The sequence below is a fragment of the Eleutherodactylus coqui genome, chromosome 7 (assembly GCF_035609145.1).
Source record: "Eleutherodactylus coqui strain aEleCoq1 chromosome 7, aEleCoq1.hap1, whole genome shotgun sequence".
Classification (NCBI taxonomy): Eukaryota; Metazoa; Chordata; class Amphibia; order Anura; family Eleutherodactylidae; genus Eleutherodactylus; species Eleutherodactylus coqui.
Window position 1 is genome coordinate 86,993,129 of NC_089843.1, and position 25,478 is coordinate 87,018,606.

A 25,478-nucleotide genomic window follows, 5' to 3' on the forward strand; every position below is an offset into this window, starting at 1 on the left:
GTATTGCAGGTCACACAATTAAAGGGGTTGTCCCGCGCCGAAACGGGTTTTTTTTTTTTTCAACCCCCCCCCCGTTCGGCGCGAGACAACCCCGATGCAGGGAGGTAAAGAAAGCTCACCGGAGCGCTTACCTTAATCCCCGCGCTCCGGTGACTTCTCTACTCACCGCTGAAGATGGCCTCTTCCTCCGTGGACCGCAGCTCTTCTGTGCGGTCCACTGCCGATTCCAGCCTCCTGATTGGCTGGAATCGGCACGTGACGGGGCGGAGCTACACGGAGCTACACGGAGCCCCATAGAAGACTGCAGAAGACCCGGACTGCGCAAGCGCGGCTAATTTGGCCATCGGAGGCCAAAAATTAGTCGGCTCCATGGAGACGAGGACGCCAGCAACGGAGCAGGTAAGTATAAAACTTTTTATAACTTCTGTATGGCTCATAATTAATGCACAATGTACATTACAAAGTGCATTATTATGGCCATACAGAAGTGTATAGACCCACTTGCTGCCTCGGGACATCTCCTTTAAGTTTAAAGGAGTTGTGGCGGAATTGCATGTTTTCTCTAATCCACAGGATAGGGGAAAACTTTCTGATTGGTGGGGATCTCACCAATTTCGAGAACAGGGGTCTTATGTCCCCCTTCCTCCTCACTGCACCTCTTCACAGTAAGGAACAAACTGAATGGAGTGCTGGTCGCACAAACAATCTGGAGCTCTATTAACTTTCAATGAGACTGCTGGAGATAGAAAAAAGTGGTATGCGCTTTGGTATTTCCGTCGGCCCCATTGATATGAAGAGACCACACATGTTCATACATTCCATAATTTTCTTTACTGGGAAAAACCCTTTAATTTCTGGTCAAACAAAATAAGGACCTACAAGGATATCTAGGAGTTTAACGGACAAAACAGAACAGATGATTGTTGGAGAGATCAGATTACCTTCAGCCATTGTTCGGCCTGTTCTTCACTTTGGACAGCCAGAACCAGAGCATCTGTTCCCTGATGAGTAATCTTCAGTTCATGCTTTTTCTTTTTACTATCCTTTGGTACATAGGAGACTGAGCAGCCATTCAAGAGCAACTCCATCTGAGGCTGCTGATCCTTCGAGGATTTGTAGCACTAATTAAACAGAAGATGAAATCATCAGACATATGAACTCTGACACTTCCCATAGTGTAAAAGTCACATTTCAAGCATGACATGAAAACAACCCTTGTTCATATCCTCTATGTACCATGGCTGGGTATATAAAGGTGGTTCACCACTAGGGTCATGGTGTATGAGTCAAGGGGAAATATGTGGTCTGCCAAGGCTTCCCCTGCAAAATGAGTTTGCCAGGAAGCATTGAGTGCTGGACCTGCAACAAGCAGCTGATCCCCAAGGTGTCCACAATCTGAAAGGGTTGTATCTGACAAAACACCATAAATCATAGGTTATGCTATGATTGTTTTATAGTTCACATCAATTATGAAATCAAACGTCGCATTTTGAAAAGGAGATGAACACTGATTATAACGCATCATGTATCCTGTAAAAACCAAATTCCATTTATATGTGATATGAATATGTGCCGCCCTAAAAATACACTGAATGAACGTATACAATGCGAAGACAGACCCTGGGTTTAGGGGTTTTTTTGTCAGTAGATAGAGGTCATGGCACTGCCTGCACTGGACCCAGTGTGATGTCATGACAGATCATATGATGCGCCAATAGGCGCATGTTCAGTGTCATTTGGCGCTAGAAATCTGCAGGTCGATTGGCCGACTGGGCTGTCTTTTGTCCCATCAGCCTATCAGTAACTTAGTTAAGGTGTCTATACTGGCTCTTCCAGAGAATGCCAGTTACACTCTAATTCATTTGTACTACTGCCCCCCCAAAAGTGTTTGCCTTTACAACTCTGGGCATTGCTTTGTCAGTGATCTGTCTCATCTCTAGTATGTGGCAATTTGCTCCTTCTCCTTAACTGTCTTGGCCCTATTTGTACTTTGTCTGTAGCCATTATACTTTACCTCCTGCTCAGTCCATCTTGTTCTGTTCTCCTTTTGTGGTACCCCTCTTCCCCATATTCTTACTAGGGAGATGCAGGGAAGTTTTCAGGTTCCTGTCACAGGGTCGCCCTTCTCAGGTTGAGTGCTCTGCTTATAGGCAGGTTCTCCCTCAGTAAGGTTCAAGACAGGTCCTTGTTTTTTTCATGCCTTTTGTCTTGTAACCTTAGTGTACTTTATGTATCTCCACCCACCTCCATCCTTGTATCAATGGCCACAAGGACAATAGATTGTTGGATTAAAGGGAATGTCACAACTAATTACTGTCAATAAACGGATGCCATTTCTCCAGAAACGGTACACTTCGATAAATGTCCACCATACATATAAGATGGTGCCTAGGATCTGGCAACTTCTAAAACACAATGGCGACATCACTTGCTTAAGACTTGACTAAAAAGTTTTAATTCTATAACTGTGAAATGGTGTTCAAAAGCTGACCTTACTCTTTAACTAATATGTTGGTAAATCTTACCATTAATTTGTTTTCCTTAATAACGCATAAAAGTTTTGTCCACTGGCCGAATCTTTTCTTCCGCAGGAGGAATGCACAGATTTTAGCATCTTTTACAAGATCCATAGAAGCTTCTTCAGAGGGCCACTGAAGTCTCTTTTTCTGTCCTTTTCCATCTTCCTCTTCTTCATCGTAAGATTCGTATGAACTGCTCATCGCATCAGAGTCGTAATCTAAAGATGACAACATTAGACAGAATTAATTGGCCATATGAACTTTACTTAAAACACTACAATCTTCGTACATGAAAGCTACTGGAGTTGTACAGGGAACATAGAAGTTTTTGCTGTGATTTTCACAAAATCAATACAAAAGTGAATATTTTTGCAAAACATTGGTACATTGTTGCAAGCATGTGGACATGTATACATTTAAAGACAATTATTCCTATAATCTATACCGGACACAATAAGAAAACATATTACATTAAAGGGTTTTTTCAAGACTAAACTATTGATGACCTATCCATATGATAGGTCACCAATAGAGATGAGCGAGCATACTCGCTAAGGGCAATTACTCGATCGAGCATTGTCCTTAGCGAGTACCTGCCCGCTCGGAAGAAAAGGTTTGGCTGCTGGCAGTGCTCCGGGTGCGGTGGGGGAGAGCAGGGAACGGAGGGGAGATCTCCCTCTCCTTCTCTCCCCCCCGCTCACTGCCGCAACTCACCTCTCACCCGCGCCGGCAGCCGAACCTTTTCTTTCGGGCGGGGAGATACTCGCTAAGGACAATGCTCGATAGAGTAATTGTCCTTAGCGAGTATGCTCGCTCATCTCTAGTCACCAATAGTTGATCAGCATTAGTTCACCCCTCAGCATCCCCACCAATCAGCTGTTTAAAGTGACAACAGAGCTTGTGTGAGCGCCACTGCCGTTTCAGTTCATAATAGGCACAGCGCTGTGCATGGTGTAGCAGCTTACTCCTATTCACTAAAATGGGACGGAATCGCTCTCAGGCCACATGACCATTGAACGTGACTTTACATATCTGACAAGAGGCCATGGCACCCACCCGAGAGCCACAACCTCTTCAATAAACTGACTGGTGGGGATCCTGAGCAACGGACTCTCACAAACCAGATACTGATGAACTCTTCTGAGGATAAGTCATCAATATTTTGTCCCAGAAATCCCTTTAAAGGTTTTTCCTAAAGAATATAAATGAAGAAATTCAATGAGAACAAAAATCTAATCAACCAGCGGAAGCAGCAGGCCGACATATATTCTCCTACAGCCACCATTGCAGGAAAAAAAAAATATGGTATGAAATAGCTCCCATTCAAATGCCTAGTCATAGTCATACTAAGTCCTCCAGAGCTAGAGCAACTCTTTGCAACGGTTCTACCTAAGAGAGGGCGTTCCCCAGTGGAACACTTTCCTCTATGATATTTACATGTTTTTATAGGACATATGGACAGGGACGGTCCTAATCAATTCCTTTACTAAAAAGTTTATGACCCCTTTAAAACTTACTCAAAGTTGGCAAAAAGTTCACATATTTCACCATATGGGTATTATGAAATGTTTTACTAGTGTGAAAACCAGAGATTACACATTGAGGGTCTAGTTCTTATACAATATTTGTCCAACATTGGATTGCATACAGACCCCCAGGAGCGTTCATGTTCAGATGGGAACTCAATTTTTTTCTTCTTTTTTAATGTTAGCAAGCAGTCAAATGAGGCCGAAACAGCGAGCCAAGTCCTCAGCTGATGATAGTCTTGGCTTCTTGTGTAAATAAATCATTTTCATGTTGATCTAACAAGCAATATCACAACATGGAAATCCTCCAGCTCCATCCTATAACAAACACCAAAGATCAAACATAAAATCCACGCCGGTACCAAACTGTGAAGAATGTTCTATCCCTGCAGAGAAGAAACAATCAGATTTCCTGATTTGTGTTCTGCAAGGACTGACCCAATTGTTTGGCTCACGTAGAGCCTCAAGCCACAAAATCTAATCACTTTGTCTGTCTATACGTTTTTTCTTACATTTGCGGACACGTGGTTTTGTAACTGCGTCAACATCAACAAAGAACGACCTCCATTTCTAGCAGCGGGGGATTTTGGCCACGGACATGACAGTCCCTGCTGTAGCAGAACAAGCTGTGTGTACGTTCCTCCTCTTAGGCACCGGGGGAATTTGCGGAAGGCAGCCAAAGAAAATCACAGTAAGAAGGGAATAGCCTTTCCAAAGCCTGGACTGTATTAACGCTGTCAAGAACCGAGGTCAAAAGGGTGCCAATAGCTGCCAGCAATAAACTAGTATATCTCTTTATGAGCGATAATTCAGATTACAGTCAGCTGACGTGATTACTAAAAACAAAAGAAAAATACTTCTTCTTTCAATGGATGTCAATGTTACAGTTAAAAGAAATCCATAAATCAGAAAATATAATTATGGTAATTATTGTATATTATCAAAATGATTTAATCATTATTTCATGCAATAACTAGTGATCTCATTAAATAAAGTTATTGAAAGGATTTTTTTTTATTGTTAAGAAACCATTTTTATAGGATTAGAAAAAATAACTTATAATTTTAACCCTTTGCAATCCAATTTTGGATTCAGGGTTTCCTAGGGGGCTTTCTCTTTCTGCCATTATACAATGGCGCCATCTGCTGGCTAGAGCCAGTACTGTGGTATGTGACATGCTGGAAAGGCCCCCCGACAACAGAGTGGCCAGTAATATACAGTAAGAATACCCTGCCGGACGTATTCCAACATCGGAGCTGTACAGCTTCCAATCAGAATGTCTTTAGACGTCAGACAGTGGATTGGAAAGGGTTGAAGGGGTTGTACCCTTACTGAGCCACACTCAATCTTGGTGCTGGTGTCTGTTGTGACAGCTGACATCAATGGAAGTCAGGTGACCGCTGCAGCCAACGAGAGACTGCAGCATCATCGCTTATTCTCCTGGCATCGGCACTCACATCCTGGGTGCTATGATGTCAGAAGAGCCAAATAGTGATGCAGCAGCAGTCACCTGACTTCCGATGACATCAGCTGTCACAACAGACAGCGGGATCACAGCAGCGCTGGAACCCGGTGGAGGGGCACGTACTGACTAGTTCATTTTACTACAGTGAGCGCTATAGAAGGGATGTTTGTCCAGTAACCGGACGACAACTTTAAGATATTGTAGCTTTCACACTTGCCACTAAAAAACACAACAGGCTGGTTTACAATTGAACAGTCACCTCCTTATTATTAGAGGCTGTAGGATAATGATACTGCTGTAGGAAACACAGGACCCACCATTCACAATATGTATAAGCTGTGACTATCAACTCCTCTGTACTGGTCCCAGAGCATGCAGAGAACAGTCTCTCATACAAGTCAAAGGGTCCCCTCCTGTCCATTATGTGGATGGCCAATGAGGCTGCTGTAAAACATTTCTCGAAATGCTGTTAACCCTTTCCAATCCACTGTCTGATGTCTGAAGACATTATGGTTTAAGGCTGTACAGCTCCGATGTTGGAAGACGTCCGTCAGGGTTCTCTTACTATATATTGCCAGCCTCTCTGCTGTCGGAGGCTATCCAACGTGTCACCTCATGCAGTACTGGCTTTAGCCAGCAGATAGTGCCGTTGTATAACAGCAGAAAAGAGTAAGCCCCCTAGGAAAACCAGGATACAAAATTGGATTGGAAAGGGTTAAATGTAGATCAGACAGGGGGGGGCATGGCTACCGCCCAACATGAACGACTGCATGGTGAAACCTCACAAATGTGGCACAAACACTCCACTACAGGGAGGAACCACGTGGAATTTAAATCAATGCAATAGCCACGATCTGGTTGTGAACAGTCAACCTGTGCATTATCCGATTCATGGAGTCATGGCAGCATAAATTGGTGCAGAAAAAATCAAGTATAAAAATCAATCTTTATTTGATGATACAACTCACTGGTTAGAGCCGGGCAGCGAATAATACCTGCAACTACTGAAGGAGAAGGCGCAACACACTTCCAAAATATCCCTTTGGTCTGTGCTGGAACACCGGGATTTGTACGCTGGACAACTATTACTACTACATGGACCAGCCGCCCGGGCCTGGCAATGGAGGAAACAGATAACTGGGTATAGAGGAAGCCCTCTTGAGACTCCCCTTTGGGGAAATGGATCTCCTCCACAAATGTGAAATCTGCCGGCCACACAATACAAGGTTGGTTATGGAGTCACTTCTCTAGAACATTTATACAGAAATGGGGTATTTGTCTCTTTTGAACAATTACAACACACACATCAGATTTCCAGATCCAGCTTTTAGGGATTTTTGAAACATAAACATGCGTTTGATGCTCAATTTCCGGAGCCATACTGGTTCATCCCTACATACCCACCGATAGCTATTCTGCACACAGGGGCCTGAAAGGCTGATCTCTACTTTGTATACCCATCTTATTCAATCTAAACTGGCTTATGTATAACTGGGTGTTGTGGACAAATGGAGGGAGCTCATGCCCTCCATCACCGATGAGGACTGGACCAGAGCCATCTTATATCTAAAACACAATATTTACTTGTTAGTGTCGTATACAAATCCACCGTTCTGCTCCGATTTGAGTGAAGGATTGGGGCTTCTCCATCTTGGATGGACTGCTGCTTCTGTTTTACTCTTATGGAGAATACTAGTGCTGCTCCTATTCTTTGCTTTTTGCTCTATTCAGGATAGGTCAGCAGTAGTTGATTAGTAGGGATCCACTCCTTAGATTCCCAGCCAATCAGCTGATTGAAGAGCCACAGCACTTGGGTGTAAATCACAGCCTCTTCTCAGGCGACGAATATTGGTGGAATTAAAAATCGAAATCTCACAAACTTCCCCTGTAATTTGTGTTGCCCAAAAACAACCAATCACAGCTCAACTTTCATTTCTTATACTGAGGAGGTAAAATGAAAGCTGCGCTGTGATTGGTTGCTACGGGCAACACATTTTCTTTTGGACAGCTTCCTTAACAGTGCGATGCTGGGCTCATTTTTGTGGCCTACTTTGTATATTCCAGGACTGCTAGTCATAAAATCGCCCTGCAACATATATCACCTAGTATTCTAGTAGTCGGTCTCATCAACAGCGATTAAGCAGCTTATTCAACTATATGTCCTACATCAGTGTTATCTTTCCCCAAATGAGACTTTTAAAAAATGAAGAAAAAAAAAAAGAGTTCCCGCTCCACAATGTCAATGAAATTCTACACCTAACACAAATTTTATCCATCTACTATGGGTCTTTTTAGGTGTAGGTCACTGATCTCCTTAGTCTTATAATAGGTATGCCACTTCCAGACACCCAAACGTGTATTTGTTGGGATTGCTAGATGAAGAACAGTGGCAATATCATACTCACATTTTCCTTAATGAGGTAATCTTTATGGCTCGTAAAGCTATTGCAATGAGATGGACAGATAGGCAACCTCCTACACTCTCCCAGTGGCGCAATATGGTATATACTGTACTTCCGTACGAAAAAAAAAAGAATATTAGAATAAGGCCTCATGGACGGGCCGCGGATCGGACGACTTCCATTGACTTTAATGGAAGCCATCCGTACGGAATCCGCACTAAAATGGGAGCATGCTGCGATTTCCCCCCATTGCAGTTGGACAAAAAGATTGCCAAGCCCATCCTCTTGCATAAGCGCCACATCCTCTTGCATAAGCTCCACCCACTCCACAACCTCTTGCATAAGCTCCACCCCCCTTGCATAAGCTCCACCCACTTCACCCCTCTTGCATAAGATCCACCCACCTCACCCCCTCTTGCATAAGCTCCGCCTACTCCACCCCCTCTTGCATAAGCTCCACCTACTCCACCCCCTCTTGCATAAGCTCCACCCACTCCACCGGTTTCCCCAGATGAAAACGGAACTGATCAGAAAGAGTAACCTGTCTTCTCTGCAGAATTTCGCCAAGACTGTCTATTTCAGGAAAATGTATAATTTCTAGGCTTAGCATTCTTTTACCTCTCAGCTGCCACAAAGCACACACAACCTACTGCAGTGTATATAGACAAGGAACGTAGGAAGTGTGTGACTCCAATATGGCGGACCCTAGGGAGATTCATAAAAACCAGGACAGAAGAAGAGTGAGTGCCACCCCCGATGATGAGAGAACCTCAGAGATAGATTGCAGTTCCTACACATCGCCGGCCAGGGGGAGGCGCTGTATCAGAGATAAAGCCAAAGAAGCAACAGCACATTATCTTGTGCTCCGACCCCTTTTATTCTAAGCATTGGTGGGGATCGTAGTACTTGGGTCCACACTAATAAAACATTACTTGCATATCAATATGAAATCAATGATGGCCAATAATGATTTTTTTTAGGACACTTGTTTCTGTTGAGGGTTCTCAGGAAGATGCGTTAATTCTACAGCCGGTATACTCTCAAAAACATTGTGTCATTTAAATCTGCAGAAAAAGTTGAGTAAAACTGTAAGAATTTGCTCAACATGTTATGTAGATTTAAACTGGGAAATGGTGCAAGCTGCTGATCTCATGTAATATACTTTGAAGCAGTGGACATCAATCTACGACATCAAGTGGCCTCAGATGTGACCCATGTCTCCACCCATGGGTCACATATTACTTTTGAGGTTCTGAGCCCCTTGTTTGCAGCAAAGAGGTGGCGGCATTTGTGGTACAGCGGTATGGGAGTTACAAAAATGGCCATCTGAGAGTGCTCAGTTGTTTCCCACATCCTGTTCACTATAATGGACCACGCTTATACATTAACCTCTCTGATGCAAACAGTGGACACAAAACCCTAGTACCTGAGATTGATGGCGGTCCAGCAGTTCGATTAGCACAGAACTCACATTAATGGCATATGTTATGGCAAAAGTTTTCAATCTGTGGCTTGTCAGTTGTGAAACTACAACTTATGGCGCCCTCAGGGCATGCTGGGACTATAGTACCATAGGTGAAGAGGTCTGTGCTATGCTATACAAGTGTATAGTGGGAAAGGCCCTTTAGTAGTGCTGATGCACAGCTGGGAGAGGGCTGCCAACTGTCACCACTGCTTTAAAGGATACTGGTACATGAATACCTATGGCCGCGTACCAACATAAATTAATAACTCACTGGAAGTTATGTACTCAGGGGCTTTACCAGGGCTTAGAGGCACAGCTTCTTCATAATAACCTTCTGGAAGTGACGAGGTGGGCAAAGGTGGGGGTCCATTGTCTGGAGGCTGTTACAACAAAAGATACAAAATATTAAGGAACATCTTAATATATGCAGTAATTGGCACATAATACATAGATAAGCAGAGGCAACAAACATCTACTGACTGCCTACAACAGACATTTCATGTTGTCCATAGACCCAACAATGAGATCTAGAACCCCAGATGTACTGGACTTACTTCTTGAAAGCAGTCATACTGATCTCTTATAGGAATTAACCTCTTATGCCACTCACACCGGCATTTCTTTTTTTTTTTTTTTACAGTGTTTAGCGGGCGTTTCAAATGCCCGCTAAAAACGCTGTACTGAGCCTCTATTCTTTTCAGTGGGGCTTCCCAACGAGCGTTTTAGCAAAACGTTTCTAACGGGTGCAAAAACGAACGCTGTACATTTTATTTTCATGCGTTCAGCATGTTTTTGCTATACCACATCACTAGAGATGAGCGAGCACCAAAATGCTTGGGTGCTCATTACTCGAGTCGAACTTCCCGCGATGCTCGAGGGTTCGTTTCAAGTAACGAACCCTATTAAAGTCAATGGGTGACTCGAGCATTTTTGTATATCGCTGATGCTCGCTAAGGTTTTCACTTGTGAAAATCTGGGAAATTCACGAAAGTGATGGGAACGACACAGAAATGGATAGGGCAGGCGAGGGGCTACATGTTCGGCTGCATCACAAGTTCCCAGGTCTCACTATTAAGCCACAGTAGCGGCAAGAGTGCCCCCCCCCCCCCCCGCACTGTCAGCATAAAGATCGTTCTCCTCTGCCACAGCTGTAACAGCTGTGGCAGAGAAGAACGATGTTAGCCCATTGAATTCAATGGAGCCGGCAATACAGCCGGCTCCACTGAAAGCAATGGGCTGCCGGCGAGCGCGGGCTGAATTTTGGGGAAGGGCTTAAAAATATAAGCCCTTACTTGAAAATCATCCTAAAATGTGTAAAAATAAAAAAAATAAAAAATGTATACTCACCTTTCCGCTGAAGCCGGAGTTCAGCCGCGTCTGGCCGGCAGTTCTCCTGAACTGCTCTCTGTAGTATTCAGCAGCAGGGGATTTAAAATCCCCGCCTGCTGAATGAGCTGCCTCTGATTGGTCACAGCCTCACCAATTAGAGGCAGCTCTCACTCACACCCATTCATGAATTCATGAATGGGTGTGAGTGAAAGCTGCCCCTGATTGGTCCCTGCGCTGAGCCAATCAGAGGCAGCACTCACCCATTCATGAATGGGTGTGAGTGAGAGCTGCCTCTGATTGGTGAGGCTGTGACCAATGAAAGGCAGCTCATTCAGCAGGCGGGGATTTTAAATCCCCACCTGCTGAATACTACAGAGAGCAGTTCAGGAGAACTGCCGGACAGACGCGGCTGAACTGCGGCTGCAGCGTAAAGGTGAATATCCATTTATTTATTTTTTTGCTTTCAATGGAGCCGGCTGTATTGCCGGCTCCATTGAATTCAATGGTCAGTGCTCGTTCAATCGAGACGAGTACCGCGTGCTGCTCGTCTCGAGTAACGAGCATCTCGAGCACCCTAATACTCGAACGAGCATCAAGCTCGGACGAGTATGCTCGTTCATCTCTACACATCACCCATTGCAATGATGGGGTGTGTAAAAAATGCTGTCAAACGTGGTCAAAAACGCGGTTCTAAAATGCCACATTTTTACAAACACCGGTGTGAGAGTGACCTTAATGACAAGAACATTTTTTTCTTTTCTGCCGCTCTGCATTTTGGCAAAATAATTTTCTAAATAACAGACACTAAATGGTCATATAAAGCACTAGGCGGCGGTGTGACTGAGAACTGTTTGGGGGGGTTAAAGGGAACCTGTCAACACCCATGAGCACCATTAACTAAGATACGCTGCTCACGGGCCAGGTTTCAAGCCTTGCTGTCACCCATGGACGTTTGTGTCAGTGGACGCCTCTCTGCAGATGCGTCCGCACACTCCCATAAAGAACAGCCTGCAGACATTGGTCCACTGCGTGCGCACAATGTTCTCTATGGGAGTGCACACCGAGCTGCAGAGAGGAGTCCAATGGCATCAGCTCCACAGGTAACGGTAAAAGAAACGGGGAGCTGGGCGGGCATAAATACTACATCCCCGGACTCCTCTGAACATGTCTTATGAGCACCATAGCAAGTGGTCACAGCGGCTCCTTTTAATGCCCAAATGGCAGTAGTAATAGGCCACTATGGGTATCAACACTGGACATCAAATGTCAGAATAATTGAGCACTGAAAGGGGTTTTCTAGGATATATCATTGATGCCAATAATATGAAATTGTGGATAATCCAACCATATGGACCTCCACAATCATGAGGTGGTTTGTGGTTTTACCACAATCCATTCTACCTTTGTCCATGGTGTGGCAGAGGAGCCACTAAAGTGTCATGTTCGAACCACTATGGGGCCAGATTTCAGGAGAATGGTTGGTAGGGAAGGGTTTTCTCTGCTTTGGAGCTGGCTGATTATGCTCTGTCTGAAAGGGATTATTAACCAGAGTTGTAAGACACTCAGTTGTGGTTCTCAGTCTGGTGAAGAAATGGGTGATACAGAAGACCTGTGGGAGCCGAAGTGCATGACAGGGTATGGGACAAACCCTCTGCAGATCAATGGATTGTGAAGTTTTGGGCACTAGACCTGACCATTAGGGAAAGATCTTATATGTTTAGTAAGAGGCCAGACGGCCAGATTCTGATTTACTGTCTATGCATTGTGTTGATGTAAAGTGCTGTAGAGGGGTGTTTGCTGTGAAGCACAATATAGTTGGCAAAAAAAGAAACCTGGAAGTGAATTTACTGCATATGCCAACCGTCTTATGCAGGAAAATGGCTAATTCCTCAGGTGTCAGAATGGGTTATGCTTGGCACTACAACTCAGTCTCAAATTAACTCATTATTAGATTCTTACACACCGGTTATGTCCAAATTACTAGAAATAGTGCCTCATGCCTTATTCTACATCAAGCTTTATGAATATTACCGCTGAGGTATATGCTAGCTAACACCACCTTGTAGTATTTTCACTTGACACTTTGACCCATTTTTCTTGAACAAACATACAGAAAAGGGAAACCTTAGTGTGGCCGATCCTGACCCTAAACTCGTTCTTACGGTAAAAGGCCCCCCAACTCCTTAAGAGTTTCACTTTACATAATACAAATACTTACAAAGAAAACCTAAGACGCAGCGCTGACTCCCAGACCAGGAAAGCCATTTCATAATTAATTTGTAAGTCAATATTTTAAGTAAATCTCCCCTTGTTTTCTTCTATGTGGAAGTCATACAGAACTCTAGCAATGAAGGAAATGAAACACAAATGGTTCATGTCTGAGTCAGATACCTTTACACCGATAGTTACTACAGGGCTGGGCCGAGCTGCACTTTTTCGCCAATGTCAACACAGATGGAATCAATTTACGATTGTACTAGCTGTTCTTTCTAGCTGTCTAGTAATGCTTCTCTGCCTAGAGGTCTGTCATGGAAAAGTCCATGTAACAAACAGGATTCTGTTATTACTGAAACATAACGGACGTTAGATGGAGGAAGGGAGGCTAAGAAATAACCAGTAGTGATAAGACTCCGGTTGGTGCTCAGCTTTAGCTATGAGAAATAGTAAGGACTCCTACTACTCATCCTGTGAGTTAACCCTTTGCAATCCAATTTTGGATTCAGGGTTTCCTAGGGGGCTTTCTCTTTCTGCCATTATACAATGGTGCCATCTGCTGGCTAGAGCCAGTACTGTGATATGGGACATGCTGGAGAGGCCCCCGACAACAGAGCGGCCAGTAATCTACAGTAAGAATACCCTGCCGGATGTCTTCCGACATCGGAGTTGTACAGCCTTCAATCAGAATGTCTTTAGACATCAGACAGTGGATTGGAAAGGGTTAAATCTTCAGATGTTGGAAAATGGATCACATAGGTTGGAATTTTGACCTTGCCAATAGAGATGAGCGAACGTACTCGGTAAGGGCGATTTCGCAATCGAGCACCGCGATTTTCGAGTACTTCACTACTCGGGTGCGCCGGGGGTGAGCGGGGGGTTGCAGAGGGGAGTGGGGGGGAGAGGGAGAGAGAGAGGGCTCCCTCCTGTTCCCCGCTGCTACCCCCAGCTCCGCCGCCCCCCCCCCGTCGCACCCGAGTACTTTTCACCCGAGTAGTGAAGTACTCGAAAATCGCGGTGCTCGATTGCGAAATCGCCCTTACCGAGTACGTTCGCTCATCTCTACTTGCCAGCGAATTATGAATATTGGGTATGTTTTTTTTTTTTCAAAATTGACATTCATATAGCACACCAATGGCCAATGTCAATGGACAGGGTGTCAGCTGATCAGCTGGTTCTCCTCAAGTAGGTAGACGGTCCTCTAACATTTATGACAAGTCAGTACAGAATTGATCAATGGAAGCATATCGTCATCAAATTAGATATTATAATTGCAAATATTTCTGCAGTCAAAGTTCTGGAAGATGGGACATTAACGAGCTCAAGATCGACATTGGTACTGACTAGTCAGTAACTTTTGCACTTTTTGTTTTTGAGCAGATCATTTTTATTGAAAAATCTATTTTTGAATACAACTACCCCTTAATTTCATTACACGTGCATAAGCATAAAGCCCTTTTAGACAGGACGAATATCGGGCAAACTATGCCTGACACTCATCCCTGCACATACTAGCTCCTGTGCACCTACACGGGAGCTAGTATCGTTAGCTCTCAGCGGGTAGGCTGCAGGAGATATCTCTCCTCACTCTCCTCTACCACTCTCGATTAACATAACATAGTGGCTGTTCAATACTGAACAGCAACTATTTACACTGAATGATGAGCGATCTGCTCGTCGTTTAAGGCCTATTTAGACGCAGCAATTATCACTCAAAAGTCGTCTTTTGAGCGATAATCATTGAGTCTAAACGCGCGGCCATCGTGCACTGTTCATGCACTATTCGTTCATTGGCGATTTCTAGCAAGCTAGAAATCACAGATGACGCTTATTAGCACCACACACTAATTTTCTCAGCGGGCGGCTCAGATAGTATTCTTTCAGTTGGTATCCTGCTGGCAGTTCTCAGCGGAACACCAGCTGAAAGCTCAGAGAACAATACAGCTGTTTGCATATATACAAAACAGCTGCTTTGTTCTCTGAGCTATGGCAGAGGCATCCTGCGCCGCCTGCATTAACCCTTAAGTAGCTAATTAGCTACTTGAAGTTATGCAAAGATGATCCTTCAAAAGTGTCACTCAAACTGTCGTTTGAGCGAATTTTGAGCGATCATCTTTCAGAGTAAATGGGCCTTTATGCAGCATAAACAATGGACAATTAGCTGATCGCTCATCGTTTAGTGTAAATAGTGGCTGTTCAGTACTTAACGGCCGCTATGTTATGTCAATGGAGAGAGGCAGGGGAGCATGAGGTGAGAAATCTTCTGCAGCCGTACCACCCCCCTGCTGGCCACTCTGTGAGCGAGCCAGCACTACTACCTGCCGTGCGGGAGAACGGGAGCGAGGACACGCAGGCACGAGTGTCGGGCATCATTTGCCCGACATTCATCCTGTCTAAATGGACCCTTATACACATAGAACAGATCATTATTCCACCCAAACAATACCATCATAATTATATTTAAGCAGATCATAATTTCTCCCATTCCCAACAAAATATATATAAAACGTAGGCATGTACAAAAAAAGAAACGGAAAACCTGACTTGTCCACCTTCTCACTTCTCTTCCTCACCCCATCAGCTTTTCTATGATATCTTAATGCAAGCAGCACTCTATGTGAACTATCCATCACATATACAAGACCAGCGTCCCCAAATGTTCTCAAACCTAATCAAAACAGCCTCTTTTTTGATACATCTACCAAGCATATAACCAATATTATTTTTCCGACAAAATCTCCTATCATTAGAAAGGGGAGGAAACTGCTGCATCCAATGGGCAGTAATCTTCTTCCACGCCTAATACAATGCTCTCTGAATTCCAAAAAGAGCATGTCCACAACTCCATCAACAATATACAATATAGTTCTGGGATTAAATCGAATATCAACGAGATGTTTTTTTAATTACCTCTAGTATCCCATTCCAAACTTCACACAATTCTACACAATCCCAGACCATATGCATTAAAACCACACCATCCATATAACATTTTGGGACAGTCTGAGTTACATCTGATACCCATGCTAAACAGCTTTAATGGAGTACGATAAACTCTATGCACTAAATACAATTGCAATACTCGACTTTCAGATAGATATGATTGGAATCATACGCAACACTGTGGCCCATTTATCTTCGCTAATATGGCCTAAATCTATTTACCATTTTTCTTTTACCTTTATTGGGAATTGCCATAAATAGTAAGAAAGCATTTGACTATATAAATAAGATATTATACCCTTCATAGCTTCAGAACACCCAAGAAAACTCACCAAAGGGTGTTGGACTATAAGCACAGATATTGACCGAGCTTGACCAGAAAACGAATGTCTTAACTGAAAAAAAGAAAACTATAGGGGATCATGATAAAGCTCTCCGAATTGTCAAAACTATAAAAACACCCCCAGGATGTATGTATTCCAAAAAACATTACCCTTCTCTTCTTCCATGGTAAGAATCCCTCCAACTTATTTAAAAAAAAACAAAAACAAAAAAAACCCTGGCAACTTAGGGTTCCTCCAGAGGGGAGGGCTTGCATATAGTAAATCGAACTAGTTGCAAACTCTTGCTTCAATTTATTCCATAATTTGATTTTTAATGCAATAGTCCTTTATAGTACCTTTTTCCTCTTTTCATCCCTCTCTCACATACCATTGTAGGGAGGGCTACAACCTGTCATTCTAGAAACCTATTTACCATTCAACTCTACCCCTTCAACTGTTGGAAATTCAACGCCAGAAAACATATCCAAGCATTTGGAATTGCCAACTCTCCAGACCATTTATCACTTTGAAGGGTCTCAAGATTTAATTCTAGCAGATTTCTTGTTCCAACTCCTAAATAATGTATGGAGTAAAAAATCTATATGGTGATGAAATCCAAATCGGAGAACTGTCAAGTATATGAAAAGGAGCTCTGGCAACAAAACGATTTTGGTAAGATATCTCCTTCCAATTATTGACAATGGGAGATGATTCCAGACTGTGACCTTAATCTTCAAACTTTCATACCAATGGAAGCAAATTGGCAGAAATGTGGTCTTGAGGCTTAGAAGATACCACAACTCCCAAATATTTGAATTCCTTCACTATTTGTAGTTGCGTATGTTCCAAAGAATAGTTCACCGGCAAGGGATCTAAAAGGAAGCATGACACATTTCCTCTAGTTAATAGTGAGACCCAACATAATACCAAATATATATATAAAAAATGGACATATCAAGACTCATTGATCTGCTCACATCCCACCCGTATACAACAACAGATCACATGCATATGGTGAGAAACGTTCCTCAGTTTCTCCATACTGCAATCCAACTATATCAGGTGATTGTCTTATCAAACCAGCCAGGGACTCAATTGCCAAGGCAAAGAGAAAAGGGGACAGGGGACATCCCTGCCTTGTTCCCCTCGCTAACAGCATCCATCCAGAAATACAACCATTGACCCTAACTCTTGACCCTGGTATTAAATAGAGCAGTTTAACCAATGCCACAAATTTCTCACCAAAATGCATCCATCTAAAGAAAGCAAAACATGTCGACTTAAGAGGCATTTGTGTCTGCTTTGGACAACTGTTTGGAGATACTTTTCTGCAAGTCCCATTACTTGTTGCTCACAACATCAGCTGTTATTGGCAGGGAAACAGCTGTGTTGTGGCTTTAGCTAAGGAAGGAGATCTTGGACAAGAAACCCATTGTAAAACCCATGCAATTTATCCTATCTCTGGTAATCTCTGTGCACATTACCAGATGTTGTATTACTCAACTGCATTTTATGCCCCACTTCAAGTTCACATCTTTCCAACGAAGCCCTAGACTTGGAGCCATTTTTCATAACTACATTACTTGTGGCTTCATGTGTGGAGCCTGTGTGACCAGTTTCCTCCCAGGCCCTTATCTGAATTGCTATCTGGGACCATCACAGGTTCATTAAGAGATTGAATTCTGTGGTCACAGAGACAGAAGCTGATTTGATTTTTCATTTGATGGACAGGAGGACATCATTTGGAGTAGAATGGGACGTTGCACTTGGGAAATGGTTGCAATTCTGTTATAGAGAAGTACTGCGTCTCTTACATGTTTTTCTAGTGGGACATTAAATGAGCTAGCCTGTATGTCATAAAAAGATGGCTACATGCAACCCCCCCCCCCCCCCCCAAAAAAAAAAAACAGCTATATGGGGCAGAAAGGAAGTATTGGTGCCCAGTTCCTGGTGCCAGAGCCCCTCTGACACATAAAAGACACCAACATTGGGACATGGTAAATGGGAGCCCCGTTACAAATTTTGTATTGGAGCTCAGAAGCTTCAAGTTACACCGCAGGGCAAAAGGAAAAAAAAAAGCTGAAGTTGAATCTCCCTCATGACTCTTTATTGCCTTAGCTCTATGGCCATAGTTCTATTAACTCAATTCAAATATAGACCTGGAAGAGACATGGAGATATAAATAAAAGCAAGAGCCAGGCAAGTGTGGGAATAACACGCACTCCCCAACTGGCTCAGCCTCAGGCCAATTGTGTAAGTTTACATCACAAAATGAACCACATAAGATTCAGGTTATTCCAAAAATAATTTGCATCAGGATTCCCCCTCCAAGAACTGAAAGGTCAGGTGAAATCCCTTCCATGTTCCCAGCAGCCGCCATCCTACATTCTTCACCTTTTATCCAAAAACTCTAGCCCATTTGGCTCGTGGAGTCTTCTTGTCAGCAGCCTTGTGTGAAACCCTGGATCACACTTTCTCCTCCTGGCTGCATTATTAATGAAGACAGCATAATTTGCCTACAGAGACCTCACAGTACTAAAATGTTGAAAGGGACTCGAGTGCATTTCCTTAAGCTTGATGACTAAATGTTCCGAGGATTTGCAAAAAAAAAAATGGAAGCTCATGATCAAAGAAAAAAAAAAGGAAAAATATAAGAACAGCAAAGTTGGAATATTTTTGGATAATTCTTGTTATGCGGGGGGGGGGGGGGCGCTTGTCCATGTTGCCTGCACGAGACCCTTTCTATATGAGTCAGAGCAGAGCGCTGCTAAAAAGTAACGGCTAGCGCTCAGGTTGGCTCAAGCCACCCATGTGTCAAATGCAGGGGTGTAGCTAAACGTTTATGGGCCCAAGTGCAAAAGTTCAGCTTGTTGGACACCTGAACAAGAATCAAAAGTAGTATTAATTTACATGTGTTAATACTTAGTGGGGCCTCCTCTGGCCCTAATGACATTGGATCCTCTCCGTGGTACACTTTCTACTAACGTTTGATACACTTCAGCTGGTATTTCCCTCCATTCATCCTGCAATCATCTGGTGAATTCTCTCAAAAAAGATGCAATGGCCTGTATACAATGTCTAGAATGGAGAGCAGTCATTGGACAGTTGAGCAATGGAAGAACGCCCTATGGACTGACAAATCACGCTATTACATCTTCAATTCAGATAGACGTACCTCAGTGTGGAGGATCCCTGGAGAACGTCTTTGGCCCGAGTGTGTTGTGCCAATAATTAAATACTGGGGAGGTTATGTTATGGTCTGCAGATTTTTTTGTGGCATGGTCTTGGTCCAATAGTTGTAGGGGCAAGACCCATGAACACAGAGATGTACCAGGACTTTCCAGCGAATAACGTGCTGCAGACAATGTTAGATTTGTGATAGGGTGTGTTGTCTTGCTAACCATTTTCAGAGTATTGCCACACAGTTTTACATTGGTTTGAGGATATGGATATTCCACGATTGGACTGACCTTCACAACCTGAACCCTACAGAACAACTTTGGGATGAACTGGAATGCCAGGTCAGGAAATATGAACAGCGTCCATATTCTTTAAGAGAATTCCCCAGACATTTACAGGATGAATGGAGGGAAATACCAGCTGAAGTGTAACAGACATTAGTGTAAAATATGTCATGGAGAGTATCCAATGTCATTAGGGCCAAAGAAGGCCCTACTAAGTATTAACATATGGAAATAAATACTACTTTTGATTCTTGCTCAGGTATCCAATTACTTTTAGTAGGACAGTGTATGTACATGTTTGGCAGTATTCAATAGGATACAGGAAAGTTGTGACAAAGGGGAACATGTAGCCCTGACAAGTAAGGATAAGGGTCAGGTTCATGGAACATGCTGATGTAATCACATTGGTTTGTAGGCCAAGAAGACGACTAGGAAACCAAGACTGCAACCACATGAGATATCAAGTTTGTTCAAACCAAGAAGTACAGTATTAGCAAAGAGATATACACAGACCCGGAGAACATAGCCAGATTTTAGAGAAAAGCATATGCTCATTCTGGAGCATTTTGGGTTTGAAAATGTTTAATATTATATAATGAAGTGTCCTTGTGATTAAAGTGAACCTCAATGTGTGATATTGCTCAGTTACGGACTCAACGGTCATATCTAGTGAACGTCTGCGTTGCATATGTATGGCCAGGGTAATTTGGGCACAGGAGAACTTAGCTCCAGCAGTCAAGGGCAAAATCGGAATATGCTGGCCATCTCGAACAACAGCTGGAAACAAAAAGTAGAGTTTGGCCAAGCCTACAGTATATGCCGACCGAAGATTAAATCGGCTATTTAAACATTGTGCTGTCTCACTGCCTTCTGCAAACATCAGACACCTCTGAGCGGCTCAGCATTCAGTGAGTATTGGAACATATTCTGGATACTTTTGCTTTCCAAGAAAAAGGAACAGGACAGAGATGTGTATTGAGATAGTGCTGACGTGATTACATCTCCCGGTTACAGTCTCCACTTGATATATCCTGTAGGTATTGTATGACTTGAGTTACTGCTCCATGTACGGTGATTATTTGCTTAACGCACAGTGGTAAGTCCCTAAATGATTACAGTACCATAAATCAACAGACGTCTTACCAGCCACTGCTGGGGGATTTCTGGGAGAGGCATTTGAGGAGGGGCAGGTACATTACTTGAGGTCTCCACTTTGTGCACATGATTCTTCAGCTCGAATTCTGTGGACGACAATATGAATATTGGCATGAGAACAATGCATTACTGTGATCTGCTAACACGAGACTACACTGCCACAGAGCTAGAGAGGGTTCTTCAGTATCGTGACTTAAGGCCCTTTTACACACAAAGATGACCGCTCAAAAGGTGGCTTTTAAGCGATCATTTTGCATAAACTACTAATTGGTACTAATGCCTATTAGTACCAATTAGTAGCGGGTGAGCTGCCGGGAGCTATATTCAGAGAACAGCGGTTGGCCTGTTCTCTGAATACATTCGCTATGTTCTGCTGCAGGGCTGACAGCTGAAACAATGTAGTCAGCGCTCCCCGGGCAGAAGACAGCATGCGGTCCGTCTTATCAGCTCTTCAGCTGAATGAAGGATTTCATGCTTAACTGAAAATCATCGTTCAGCAGAAAAGTGAAAGATGGGCACATTTACACACAATGATTATCTGTCAAAAGATGTTTTTTTGGCTATTTTTGAGCGATAATCGCTGCATGTAAAGGGGCCTTTACAGTTGCCCAGCAACAACAAAAATCGCCATAGACGTTAATCAGCAGATCCCACTAATTTGCTCAAGACTGACAAACAAGACATATGGACAATAGTAGACAGCACATATCAGTATTTTCCCCCAAAGCTCTCCTCTAAGGGTATGTTCACACGGCAGAATTGCAACACAATTTTCCATGGCGAATTCTGCTTCTAAAAAACACATCAGAATCTGCAGCTTTCTCGCGGATCTACAAACAAATCTTACACCTTTGGTGGTCAAGACATGCGTGTATAATTCTGATGTGGAAAATCGAGTTACCGTTAGTTTTCTTGTCACGTAACAGGTTTGCTAGGTACAGATCTGCACCAGATAGCAGCGTATTTTGACGTGGTTTTTAGGGATTTATTTCGCCACAGTAATTCCCTGCTGTGTGAACATACCCCAACAATAAGGACAATTCACCATAAGAGCAGAGCGACATCACAGCTTCACCAATGATTCTATTAGTGGGGTTGCACCAAAAAGTTCTGTTCATATACTATATTATGGCATATGAGAGTCATAGTATGGCATTCCCAGCTTAGGAGCCCCGTATATAAACTGGAATGTAGAGCCACTTTGTAAAAGACATTCCTATTTTAGTTGGTTTTGAGCTGTCTTTGTGTTACAGGATGACATTCATCTGAACGGCTATGATATAGTACATTACCCCGGCAGCAACTGCTGCGGAAAAAATGTCTGTCTGGCTACAGCTTTCCCTGGCAGTGTCAGCGGTTTACCGAGTGTACCAGTAGTAGGACCCGTGAAGATCGGCTGTGTGCCCCATTCTAAAAGGCATAATGTCTGAAAGCACAACCCCTTTAATTGTAGGCAGATACTCAGCTTATCTAAATGTGTTTATTACTGCAGAGGAACAAGAGGATTTACAATTGGAACATCAAACTTTCTTTGTCATAAGAACTTGACAAGAATGTACAACTTTCTAATAAACTCTATGTTTCATTTGCCCCCCCCCCCCCCCCGACACTTTCAAGGTCCCTGTTTGCCATAAGTGAGTCAACTCATTGTTTATAAGGGACGCCTGTCAAGCACTTTAGCACCCAACAGTCGTCCTGGCAATTATCATTCAGTGAATGAGACGGAAGCAGGCCCGAGATCGCTGCTGGCCGCCCGCCTCCATTCACAACTATCTGTTTAGACGGGTTGAACAGAGTTTTATTTTTATGCCTGCACAAACTGAATGACGAACGATAAGCGAACAAATTCTCGTTCAGTCGCTGGAAGAGTTTACACTAAACTTTTAATTGTTCACACTCACATAATAATAGTTTACTGTAAAAGGGCCCTCAAGCAAAAGGTATACAGATCCAATACGTCTCACAGCTGAGCGGTTGCAACATTTGTATTCAGTCCAGGCAATCCCTGTAAGTTAAATACACCAGCTGCACATATTGCTCTTTCCCCTTTATGATTTGCTACAATATATCAGTTTAGGTAAAATGTAAGTACTTTGAGGCTGTGTATGTGCCTTTTGCAAGCTGTATTATGGTTGTTAAGGCTGGATCACGGGAGAACGACTCCTCATCCCAACATTTGTTGGATTTGGGTGAGAACACCCTTTACTACTCATTCTTTGGTCCCTAAAACCCTGCTTGGATGTGCACCAGTGAGATTAATCTGGAGGCGATCACTTAGAGCTAATGCTCTTTCTCGGAACACACTGAAGAAACCTCATTATAACCTTGGGTGTGTAGTTTTTCACAAGCCAGTAGCTCTGAAAAACAGCTGTAGAAAAGTAAAAATACAAAAAGCTGGAAATATTTACACAATCCTGCTCTTCTGTACCATATAAATTAGCACTGTCCTACTGGCAGCCCTCCATCCTGGACCCAACACCGTAATAAATACTACTATACTAGAGGGCAAATACTACATGAATGAAGCAGCTGTATGTACATTATTTAACCGCGCTTTTACTATTGTAATCCAGCATGTAAAATAACCTACAATAAATAGAATTTCTAGTGTCCTCCATTAGGACAAATCCCCCAAATCCTTTTTCCATAGATCACTGAAAAGCTATGTAGATTATATAGTAAAGTCTTACTTTACTTAATACTAAAATTCTAACCATCTAAGAGGCCAAAATAACAGAAGGCAATGGTAGTTTTACTTTTGCCATCCATGGATGTGAGATATAGAGCTCTCAATTTAATTTTTTAGAAAATCACACTTTTCCAATTTTAATCATTAATCAGGGAACCCATTAAATCATACTTCGTTTCTGGTGGCTTGCTAGAATAAGGAGTAGCACTATATATGACCATTATATGACTTGTATATGGAATATATCACCATCTCTAATTCTTAGTTTATTCTGAGCTGGTGGGTGTAAACTAGCTGCGGTGATGTCTCTTATATCCAAGGAGATTCAGATCACCAACACTAGCTCTCATATAACGAGAAGTAGCAGCAGCATGGAGAACACTATACAGCAGTACTGAACAGTGTAAATGTGATTCCAGGAGCTGTAAGACAGTAAAACAGTTAAAGAGATTGTGCCAAGAGTACAACCTCTGTTCACATACCCCATCAGGGCATATGAATGTCATGCAGCAGGGTTCCCTACTGAGAACCACTCTGCAAGAAGCTCGCAATCTGGTGGCCTTCTAATGTCCTAGTATTGAAAGGATGGCCTTTCATGTTAATGGCATCCAACTGGCCATGGCTTCCCCAGACAAAAATTAGCTGACTGCTGGGGAAGCAAAGAAGAGGAATTGGGGCAATCAGCTGTTCATCCCATTGTGAAAAGTGTTGTAGGTGTACATCTTGGCACAGCCTCTTCAAGGAACTTTTACTTGGAGGAATTATCGGCCAAATGATTGCCTGTCTAAACATACATTCCCGAAAACTGACCAGTGATAAAACACAGGATAATTCTCTCACACCTTGTAGACAGACATAAAAGTTATCGTTTGTTGGTAGCACTTTCTCTACATAGGCTTCGATGAGCAGCATTTACAGTAACCAGATTCCCCAATGAGCTGATAAGCCATTTGGCCTCTCAAAACTGATATAATGTACACAGAGAGAACAGTTTTGGACGATGGAGGAGGAGGTGGAGCAGAGGTAGAGCCTAACATTACCCTGTTCAGAACATGGTAGTGTTAAGTCCCTTCTCTTCCAAGATGTACATGAATTCTCCCATCCAGAATGGATCTCCACTGACTGCACTGAAAGCAGCTATTTTATGCTATTCTTGGACGACCCCTTTAAGATCACTAATGCATAATTCATCTTTTCCTAACTAAACCAGTAGCCTATATATTTAGGCTACCAATTAGGACAATGGATGTGGCTACCTGGTGACAACATAATATCTCCACGCTGTTAACCTGAAAGGCGTTGGTGCCTATTCATATGTGCAACACAAGAGCTTCCAGTCCAGTTTGACAAGAAGAGAAAAAATGTGGCAAGGTCCCAGCATTGAACCGTGGATTACCAGGTAAATTACATACTGGAAATGGGGTGTTTTTTAAAGTTTTTCTTCTAATCCTATGTTTCCGGAGGGCCCAATTTGAAGCCAATTTTTCTTATTCTAGTCAATTTAATAATTCAAATTGTTTGATAACCTGCACCTGTAAGAACAAGGGTTAAAGATACTTTACTTTCTTCAGAACTTATTAGTTGTAATCATTTTCTTTTTAGATATTTAAACATTTGAATGTGTAATAACGATATTGTGTAATGAATGGATCACGTATTAGACTAATAAGACAAACTGTACAGGGATGTCATAACATAAGTGAATCATTGTGACATTCTCATCCTCTGCAGGGCTCGAGGCATTAAGACGTGCTGGGTTAACCACAGAGACAGCTTGACTTGGACCGCAGTCGTCTTACTGACCTTTGGATGACTGTATCCTTTGCAAAATGTTGCTTATGACAGTCTTTTTCTCTTTTACAGTTGTCGTAAGATATTCATGGTCCAGTAGTTGTAGAAACAAGCGCAGCTCCACAATCAGCTCCTCCATGTCTGCAAAACAATTGAAGAAAGTTATAAGACATTTCATCATAAAGAGGAGAAC

The 25,478-nt window shown here is 42.9% G+C and overlaps 1 protein-coding gene across 4 annotated transcripts in view; it reads right to left on the reverse strand.

Annotated features, from left to right (window-relative positions):
* The window catches only part of AFAP1 (actin filament associated protein 1), a 137,974-nt gene that overhangs the window by 58,813 nt on the left and 53,683 nt on the right, over window positions 1–25,478 (reverse strand). For 3 of the 4 annotated variants that reach the window (XM_066573330.1, XM_066573327.1, XM_066573329.1), the window contains exons 2-6: window positions 25,298–25,426; window positions 20,794–20,891; window positions 9,649–9,757; window positions 2,526–2,737; window positions 942–1,121 (exon numbers count right to left, since the gene is read on the reverse strand). In XM_066573330.1, coding sequence (XP_066429427.1) covers window positions 942–1,121; window positions 2,526–2,737; window positions 9,649–9,757; window positions 20,794–20,891; window positions 25,298–25,426 — 728 coding nt within the window. The remainder of the gene's footprint in view (window positions 1–941; window positions 1,122–2,525; window positions 2,738–9,648; window positions 9,758–20,793; window positions 20,892–25,297; window positions 25,427–25,478) is intronic. The other variant, XM_066573328.1, reaches the window with a different exon arrangement.